The following is a 10,160-nucleotide window of genomic DNA, read 5'->3' as shown; positions in this document are numbered from 1 at the left end:
AAAAAAAAAAAGATACAACCAAACAATGGATAAAAAAAAAAAAAAAGAAAACGTTAAAAAATCATTCACGTTATACACACACAAACACACACACACACACACACACACACACATATTTTATCATGGGGCGTGCTATTCGGGTTTAACCGTTAACTGTCGCGAAATAACGAGATATATTCAGATGGGGACAATTCGCATCAGCCGAGCCGAATCGTCGAACGATCATCGCCATAATAATTATACAGTATAGAGTGTCTTGCAGTTGTTTCACGAAGAAATTAAAAAAAGAAAAAAAAAAAAAAAATGCTTCGCGTGGGAGTAGAAAAAGTGGCTTACGAGCACTCTCGTTAACACATGGTGTGTGAAGTACAAAAAAAGAAAAAAGAAAAATATAAAATGAAAAAAAAATAAATAAATAAATAAATAAATAAATAAAATAGGAGGAGAGACGAGAAAATGAGAAGTGTATGAGAAAGAACAAAAAACGTTCGTCGTTCTGGCTCTGCGAGTTGCTTGCACGCGCGTGCCCGGTGTATCATTAAACAGAGATTGTCGTTCGAGAAACATCGAAGGGATCGACGAAGAGAATAAAGGGTTCTACGAGCAACGTCGTCGGGAAGACTTCGAGCTTCCGGGTACACACACGTTTGATACGATTCACGAGGGTTGTAGGGGTTGGTGCTGCCATTGGATTATCGGCGATCGAACGAATAAGAGAAAAAAAAAAAAAAAAAAAGAAAAGGATGTCTGTAGTAGGGCCTAAGCATGAGTATCAAAAGAGAAAAAAAATATGGCGTAGGACGGTATCATCAAGAAGATGAGCATAAATGTGAATGGAAAGTACAAGTAGTTTGGCAGAGGACACCCGTGTATCTTTTTGGAGATCGAGGGATACAAAGAGTGGCGACAAATCGTCGGATAACGCGCACGTCCGTATGAACGTCGACGGGTGTACGACATGGATGAACCTTTTAGAGAAAAAAAAAAAAAAAATAAATAAATAAAAGCGGATAATTAGCATCGTGGAGCATTCCGTAGACGTCTTGTGATATCAGAAAAAAAAAAAAAATATTCATATAGGCATCCCGTTAAGTAAAGGAGCAAAGATCACTGCGCTAGATTGGCACGCCCTTGTTAAGAGTTTAAAAAAAAAAAAAAATTAAAAAATGCAATGTAGTCACGGTATAAAAAAAAAATAATAAATAAATAAATAAATAAGAGCGGTATTATAAATGTTACACTGATGCAGAAGTTTAAAAATCAATAACGAGAATATCATTCGCAATCGACATACATTGAAAGAAACAAATATTTACATATAGACGTCTCGTGACACCTACATTCTTAAATAGAAACTTCTTAATTGTTAATTAAAGAAAAAAAAAAATAATAAAATAAAATGAGAAAATCAGTACGCTAGATTGGCACGCCACTAGAAGTTATTCATATAACGCGCCAAAAAGGGAGAGAGGATAAGAGAGAAAAAGAATAAATAAGAAATTAAAAAAAAGGAAAGAAGCATAAGAAAAATAAATATACAAAAGTAATGAAAACGCGTTATTCAGTACTCATTATTATTCTTATTACAAGTAATGTCATTCGGTTCGAATCTTTAAAATCAAATCTGAGTAGTTATCGAGGTCAGAAGTCGCATCGTATAAATATTTTAATAGTTTGTGAATCTCTATGTGAGAATCGTTACGCGAAAGAAGAACAAATCAGGAAGGAAAATAACTCGAAATGAACTCGAAAAAAATATTAGATGCGCGGGGGCGAACACGGGGAATAAAGGCAAACAGACAGTATGATAAGTACCTATCAATTGAATCACTACCAAGAAAGAATACAAAGGAAACTAAATAAACAAGAAGAGGACAGAAATAGTAAGAATAAAGAAGATATATATGTTATTTAAGTTGCGCGCCACAAAATGGTAAAGCGGCGATCACAGTTTTGGTAACAGTTTGGTAACAGTTTGAATTAGATGAACTGCGTGCCACGATACTATTGACAAAACTGGATAAATGAATTATGAAGTTATTGATTGAAAAAGAAAAACGGGAAATAAATAAACATTATAAGAGCGAGAATTTAAAATAGCTACGCCGCTCCGGGGCCTTGTAGTTTCCTGGGTGAGGGCGCTACGATAGTCGAGATAACAGGATATTAAAAATGCTAGTAGAGGATGAGTAACGACATAGGAGAAGCACAGAAGAATGAAAATGAGAAATAAGACGGACAAATGAAAAAAAAAAAAAAAAAAACATTCTTACTTAGGCGAAACTAAAAGTAAAGAAAAAAAGATATAAATTCATTCTCTTAGTTTCTTCATAGGTTTAAAAACGCCAGCGGGACAGCTCGCTATAAATCATATTGACCCCCGAACGCAGGACGCCCTGTACCACCAACCTGTGGTCTGTCGTGTGTATGTGTGTGACAGTATCGAAACAATGCCCTTTGGAATTTTTTTAGGNNNNCAACAAACCACCAACAACAACACAAAAAAAAAAAAAAATGTAAAACAAAAAAACGATAAACGAAGGTGACTTAAAATACCTGCCACGCGACTTTTCGGGCCGGGACGATCCGAGACGTGCGATCATGTCAGGGCTTGTTTCGAGTTTCTTAAATGTGAAAAAACAAACGCATACAAAAAAAATCTGTTTTCGTTTCTCTTTGCTTACGTGTCAATTTTAATCCTTGTTGCTCGCTTTCGCGATTTTTCGGTGTGTACATGCGCGCATGCGCTGGCAACGTCGGTGAAGAGGGCGCTTCGTTTTAAGCGGAAAACCGGGGCGGAGCGTAGGTAATGACAAACTCGTTGTTTAAAGTTTATCATCGCCATGGTTCCGACGATATTGGAAATCAACGAACAGCCTCGATGGGTACTCCACGTTCTCTGGTTCCACTGTTCCGCACGAATCAAGACGAATGGACCGGTCGAGGATTCAGGTAGACAAAGGGTGACGCTCACTCGGCGGCCCTGGCCCCAAAACTACCCTAAGTGTTCAATAATCGAGGTGTTCTCGAGGTGCCGTACACGCGTAACACGTTCTTCACTCGCCAATTCCATTGAATTTCGATTTATTCACGAATATAAAAAATTATATTCCAAGGGTTACAGTTTTCCTCCAGCCCTTCCGATGATTTTTCTCTGTTGTGCGCGCGAAAGGCTGGTCGAATCATTTGAACCCATTTATAAACATAAATAACGTTGAAATATGAATTGAATCGAGAAATTCGATGGAACAGGTGAAGCTTTATCGTTTTTGAGACACATGGATCGTCAATTCGAATCCAACCGACAACTTTTTAAAAGGAAAAAGAAAGAAAAAGTGAGGGAGAGAAACGGAAAGAGGGCAGCAGTGTACCGTTGCGTTGCTCGTCGAACTCGGACTTGAATTAGACCCCCAATAAAAATTAAACAAAATGGTAATATTTAAAAAAACGTCCCTAATTTTCTTCTTCTAGCAAGCGGAAGAAGAAGACAAATCAGTTGAAGAAAAAAAAAAAAATCAATCATCAGTGCTAGCTGTTGGAAAACAAAGAGCTGTTCAATATTACGCCAGTTAATTACGTTGTCATAATGTTTCTTGGTTTCGCGTTGCGGGATAGTGTATACCGATAGCTCCGTGTGTGTGTTATTAGAAAAATCGATCATTCCTGTCACAACGAAATCGAACCAAAATGAAAAAAAAAAAAAAAAAGAAAATAGATTGCCTTCGACGGATCCCCGTGTTTCAAAATAGGACGCGAATAGAAAAGAAGAGAAATATGATCTAAGTAAAAGAAGATATGCTGATAGAAAAGTGATAGGAAGGTATAAATATAACGAGAGGGGGGATGATGCATTGGCCCATTTGTTTCTATAAAATCGCTCCCGAGTTAGATGCTGGATCGAACGATCCGTGGTTTGTCGACAGGGTGTTCCGTGCCCGGGGGGCGTAGGAGCCCAAAAAATGCTTTGCCGTCGTGCGCCTCTTTACTTTAGGCTAATAATTTAAACATTAATAATATAATAATAATAATTATAATATAATACATGTTACAATAAGATATTATTAGATGTAATTATTATATATGGTTTAGTCTAGATCGTGTTGTTGAAGAAAAAAACAAAGTACGTATAAGCGAACAAAAAAAAAAAAAGAGAACAAAGATGAAGATATGAAGAGTATAACGACGACGATGAGAGTAAGGAGAGAGAAAGAGAGAGCGCGAGAGAGAGAAAATAGAAAATCGAGGAAAAGTGACGATGAGAGGAAAAATTCGGTCTAAGACCACAATATCTTGCGGCGGACTGAGCGGGACACAAATGAGAGAATCCGCTTTTGCTTCGTTCTGTACGCGTGATACATTGTTTTTTTTTTTTTTTTTTTTTTGAAACCGTGTCATATTTAGACATACGTACATCTTTAGTGATCCTTTTAATGCGAAATCGCGTTTTTTTCCCTTACCTAATTTTCGCTACGTTTCCGGTTACGCGGATAGATTTGCGGCCATATTGTATTTCTTCATTTCGGCGACGTCATCGTTTTCTTTTTCCTCTCTTTTACTAAATCCGCGGATTCTTAGGAAAAGACAATCCTCGGCACACAAAGTCGCAAATCTTTTCGTGTTCTGCAAACGGTTAACTTCGATCAATGTCAGAAATAATGCAATTGTCGCAAAATTGTTTTTCGCGTGAATCGGCGTAAAAGAGCGGGAGAAAAAGAAACGCGTGAATGTGGGCGAGAGAACGTGTGTTTTTAATATAACGGATTCTTCGCTTTTCTGTTGCCGTGATCGAACAATACAATTGGCAGTGAAACATTCGAATCAAAACTGAAAAAATCTGAAAATAAAAGAAATGAATTAAAAAAAGAAGAGATAAAAAAGTGCATAAAATAATAACAAAGAACAGTGTCACGAGAATTCTGTGAAACGTCGCCCCTGCACAGCCCGCCACATCACGACAGAATCATTGAATGATTAAAATATAAACAAAAAAAAAAAATGAATGATGTTTTATTAATATTGTACATATTTTAAATAATTGCAGACGGACAAATGGATCGCGCATGAACGATGACCCACAAGAAGATGGTCAGTTTAAACGGACCATCTTTTGCGTGTGGATCTCGTACTCTTTTTCTGTTTTTCGTTTTAGCGCCGCATATATGATACACATTCACACACATACACACCACACATGCCGTGAGACACATGCGACATAGAGAGAAATATACACACGTACACGCTCAGAGATAAATGAAAAAAATTGTACACCGCTCTACCAAACTATCTCTTCTGATTGACGATTCCTTTCATATTGATTATTCTGTAAGTTCTGTTTTCACACGTGAATTATATTAAGGAAGAAACGAGAGACATTGTCCAACCCAAGTGTCATTACTTTTGATGTTAAATAAAAAATACATAATTAATAAAGCACTCTTTATCCTATCTTCCTGATTAGTACTTCCAGCGTATAAAATTATTAGTTTTATGATACAGGATGATTAGGTGAATGAAAAACAATTAATTTTAATTGTTGTAGCATTTATTATGCTTATATATCTGTAATTATTCCAATCATATTTCATTTGTATAAATTTTAATTTCACAAATACTTTTGTGTTCTTTCATTCAAGTTCTGCTGTTGTCAATTTTTGTCTATCCCTATGTAGATTTTTTTTACGCAATCGTTGAATGTGTTTCTTCAATTTACCTTTATTTTTCAATTCCTCATATTGAGAAACTAGATTCAAAAATCGTTTTTCCGCTATAACAGAAAAAAACAATTTTTAATATTAATACATTGTAGAATTATATTTACTATATCTTACTATATATTTTATATCTTCTTACATTTCTTTTTAAATACAGGTTTTTCACCACGTCTGATAATCTCAATAAGCTCTTTCTTTTCTTGATATTTCTTTTCTTCTTCTTCCTGTTTTCTTTTCTCTTCGTGTAATTGATTTTCCAATCGTTGAATAAGATATTTAATTTTTTTTATCTTTTTTGGATCTTTAGTATCCTTTAATTGCTTTCTCAATTCTTTTAAATCATTTTCTTTCATTTCTGTAATAAATCCATAAGCTTTTTTGAAACGCTTTTGATCAAATGTACCACACAAACTATCAAATCGAGGGTCTCTTGGAATATTTTTTTTCACATGTATTATTTCTTTAAATCGAGAAACAGGTTTTTTTGCAGATTCTTCACGAGGTCTATTTTTATTTTCCCGTTTGAAATTAATTTTTTTAACTTTTCGTGGACCAAACAACGTTTCTTTATATATTTTACTACCTAATTTTTCTTTGAGTTTTTGTAAATCTTCAAAACTCATTTGTGAAAGTTCCGCCCTAATTTGATCCTAATTAATAAGAACATATTCATTTATATTTAAGTTTTAATTGTTTTTTATTTTTTCGTGAATATAAATATAACCTATTTATATATCAGCAATTAATTTATGTAATTCAGAAAATAACAAAAAAAAATAATAGTATAAATATTTACCTGATCTTTATCTTCGTTGAGAAGAACATCTTCTTCATCACTCATATTAAATAACGAAAAATATCAGAAAAATAAATAATCTTTTTGTTTGCTTTCTGTCGAAACATCCACAGGACCGCCATATTTTATTTGGTAGATATTGTTTCAAATAATTACGGTAGATGGCGCCACATTGTCATCCCAATTTGTGTTGACCTCTATTCTAAGTCGAAGGAACAAAAAAATTGTTGATATCTTATTGGTTATAAAGAAATTGTTTTAAAAAGGTAAAATTATTTTATTTTTTCTGATAATTGTATAATTTAATAATGTAAAATATTACACATTAAAAAATTCAATAAATTATGAATATTTTCTATGAGAATTTTTTAAAAACACATATATTTTGCAATTTATAAATAAGAAAATATAGTATATTATATATTTAAAATTATATTCAATATAAAAATAAATTAGAAAAATCTGTCAAATATAAAATTATTTTTTGTTATATTTGACATACTTTTTGTGTAATCTTTTATATTTAATTTTTTGCAAATTTTCTGATGATTGTGCAACATTATGAAATCCCTAATTTTACGTAACGCGTTATATCAATGTCGAGACTTATTGCTATACGTATATATTGCTATACGTATGATAGGACCCTCTTAAGCTGCGTAAAAGGATAATTTTACTGCGTAAAAACTGTAAACCTGTATAGTGGCTCCCTCTTAATTGTTACAAATCGAGTTCAAGGTTATCTGAGTCTTAAATCTAATAAACAACATTACTTCCTAATTGTATTGATGTTTTACTAGAAATACAAAAAAATTACTTTATTATTCACTATCATGATTCTTTTATCAATAAAAATTCAAAAAATTATCAATGTTTCAAAGAATAAAATATATTTTGCATAAAAAATATTTATGACTGTAATCATAAAAATATAAATTATTTCAGATATTTTCAGATATACGTAAAATAATATCAATCTTTTATTTCAACATAAACATTTAAAGAAATATTATCTACTATCCTTGAAAAGGAAATAAAAATTGTATGACTATAAATTTCATACATTTCTTATATTTCATAAATTTTAAGTTACGAATATTATGTATTTTTGAACTACAGTCATTTAAAATTACATTTTCAGATGTAAATTTAACATTCTCTACCAGAGGGCAGCAACATCAGAAGTGTCTAAAATGGCGGGTGTGCTGTTCGAGGATATTTTCAACGTAAAAGACATCGATCCAGAAGGGAAGAAGTTTGACAGGGGTAAGTCTGAAACACATTTTATACTTCCGTTTATTTATAATCACTGTTAGGATGAAATACATTGCATTGTTATCAAATTTTTAACCGTTAAAGAAAGAACGTTTTGTCGACATTTGTTCTCTACGGAAGTTGCCGGGAAGCACATGGCGTGACTGTTTGATTTAAATACTAATTTTTATACATAAATTTCTAGAAAATTTAATTGACTAATTGGCACAAGAATAAAATCTATAATTCAATATTTATTCATTGACATATATATTATCTATAATATAGTATATTTGGAATATACTAAATTATGCTAATCATTCGTCAATCGTCTTGTCTTCTATAATGGCGGGATATTTAAAATTTAAATAAAAAAAACAATATATATAAAATCATGTTAACCAATCATGGCAATTTAATATTATAATGTATATATATTTAATTATTAAAAGATTAATTAATATTCAAATATTTAATATTAATATAAATATTTGTCAAAAATTTATTATTTTGTTTTTTCTAAATTTTCAATATTTCAATATAATGATTTTCTGCATAGTACCATATAGAAATAAAATAGAAAATATTTGTCAATGTGATTTTTTCCTAAAAAAAAGACGCACAGGTCGAGCATGTTTAACATTTCTTTCAATTTGAAAGGCAATGCTTTGTGACAATGCAACTTCATTCTTCTTTATCACCTTGAACTCTGATATAGGATTCGTTACCGATATTTCTTTCATATATATTTATTATTAAATATATTTTAATAAATATTAATTCCATAAATCAAATGTTTTCATTACGATAAAGTTAAAAAGTTAATTAAAAAGGACTCTATTGCGTGCTACTTTTTATTCACTTGTCGTTACTATTTATTAATTTGTTTTTGTACAATAGCATTAATATACACTTTTATATTTGCTTCAAGAATTTATTTTTTTTAAATATGATTTAAATTTTTTTATTTATAAAAAAATTAAAAGGGTGATGTATACTTTTGATTTTTATGAGACTGTATTTATCAATACAGGAAGTTTATGCATTGAAGGTCATTTAGAAATTGATACGCGTGCCAGAATTATGCGTCATTGATACCATATGCCAAAGTATACGTGCCAAATGTAAGCTTAAAAAAGGAATTTTTTTTTTTTTTTGTTAAGAATATTTAATATACTTATACAATGTATTATATTTTCGCAAGATTTAAAAAAATTAATATCTCTTTATCAAAATTAATATCTCTATTTCAAATTATTCCAAAATTAACAATAATGACTTAGAATTAAAAAATTTTTTCTTCTAAAAAAAAAAAAATTCTTTTATTATCCTCAACAATCTTCTTTGCAATATACATTTATACATTTATGCAATACTATACTTATACATTTTTCAACGAAAAATTTTGAACACAAATAAATTTTTTTTTCGAATCAATACTTCTGGCAAGATGGCAAAATAATTTGCAAAAAAGAAGTACGCCTTGTATCGCATCACCCTATATTTTCACCTACATTATCGCTCGGAAAGGGTTCCTCTGGAACAGCGGCGTTCCACGCGGATGGGTGTTAGTGGGGCTAGCTTGGTGTGCAAGCGAGAGAAAAGATGGGATCTCGGTTAGCAGGGAAGAGAAAGGAGCAAAGGGGCGGGAAAAAGAGTGGCGGGACGCTGAGAGCGGTTTCGAAGCAGCTCAAATGATGGAAGAGTGGAAGGAGACTGGCTTCTCCGCGGTAAAAGCATGTTTTTCCCCTTTTTTCTCCCGATTGCATACATATTCAGTTGCTTCGGAAAGTATTCCTCGTGAAAAATGCGACTAATCGGTACGTTCCACATGGCTAAATAAATCCAGCCCGTCCGTTAGAAATTTTTGCTGCGATGAAGCCACTTCGTTTTGATTTGCAAAGAGTTCTATCGCGATAATTCACTTTGACTCATGGAATCAAGACATCTTCAACGGGTATAGCTTCATTCAAGGTATTCAATATCGATACACGTACGAAATAGAAAGCGGATCGAACAGGGAGGTTTGAAAAACGATCAAACATATATTATCGTCCCTTCCTTCCGTACGGTGCGCTTCATGTCCGCGCATCCTTGATATGGGTAGCGAACCTTTTCAAAAAACATACGATAGCATTGCAAACGAATGGATCACGCGATGCAATTTCTAACTAATACCAAAATTCTCGATCAAATACGCTATTCCCTACACAGTGACAGTTTCTCTAATCTCTATGAACATCCAGGATAAATGATACGCGTATGTATATATATATATACATACATGTATATGTGTATGTGTGTATGTGCCATGGTGGGTATTCGCGGACATCATTTACGCGACAATTCCTCTCGACTTTCACCACAAACGCGGATAGACGTTTATATAGGTATACAGA

General features: G+C 32.5%; 2 protein-coding genes across 3 annotated transcripts in view; one reads left to right on the top strand and one right to left on the bottom strand.

The window, feature by feature from the left end:
• Positions 1–4,066: 4,066 nt before the first annotated feature.
• LOC102670745 (ribosomal RNA processing protein 36 homolog) lies at positions 4,067–6,640 on the bottom strand. Its single transcript, XM_006611330.2, has 3 exons — positions 6,508–6,640; positions 5,851–6,361; positions 4,067–5,764 (listed from the first exon to the last, which is right to left on the bottom strand). The coding sequence occupies exons 1-3, from the start codon at positions 6,550–6,552 to the stop codon at positions 5,625–5,627; spliced, it is 696 nt and encodes a 231-aa protein (XP_006611393.1). The 5' UTR covers positions 6,553–6,640; the 3' UTR covers positions 4,067–5,624.
• Positions 6,641–6,756: 116 nt separating this feature from the next.
• Positions 6,757–10,160, top strand: part of LOC102671159 (DNA-directed RNA polymerases I, II, and III subunit RPABC3) — a 61,187-nt gene continuing 57,783 nt past the window's right edge. Inside the window, exons 1-2 of one of the 2 annotated variants that reach the window (XM_006611332.2) lie at positions 6,757–6,773; positions 7,649–7,773. In XM_006611332.2, coding sequence (XP_006611395.1) covers positions 7,701–7,773 — 73 coding nt within the window. In that variant the 5' untranslated portion in view covers positions 6,757–6,773; positions 7,649–7,700. Of the gene's footprint in view, positions 6,774–7,648; positions 7,774–10,160 lie in introns of those variants that run through there. The other variant, XM_006611337.2, reaches the window with a different exon arrangement.

Source organism: Apis dorsata, unplaced genomic scaffold (genome assembly GCF_000469605.1).
Source record: "Apis dorsata unplaced genomic scaffold, Apis dorsata 1.3 scaffold_87, whole genome shotgun sequence".
Lineage (NCBI taxonomy): Eukaryota > Metazoa > Arthropoda > Insecta > Hymenoptera > Apidae > Apis > Apis dorsata.
This window is presented reverse-complemented; position numbering and strand designations above follow the sequence as displayed.

Excerpts from the sequence above, each read along its gene's own strand:
- LOC102670745 (XM_006611330.2), bottom strand. The coding sequence starts at position 6,552 with ATGAGTGATGAAGAAGATGTTCTTCTCAACGAAGATAAAGATCAG. Across the intron at positions 6,362-6,507 it reads TCAACGAAGATAAAGATCAG|GATCAAATTAGGGCGGAACT; the intron begins GTAAATATTTAT and ends CTTATTAATTAG. Across the intron at positions 5,765-5,850 it reads ACCTGTATTTAAAAAGAAAT|CGGAAAAACGATTTTTGAAT; the intron begins GTAAGAAGATAT and ends TTTCTGTTATAG.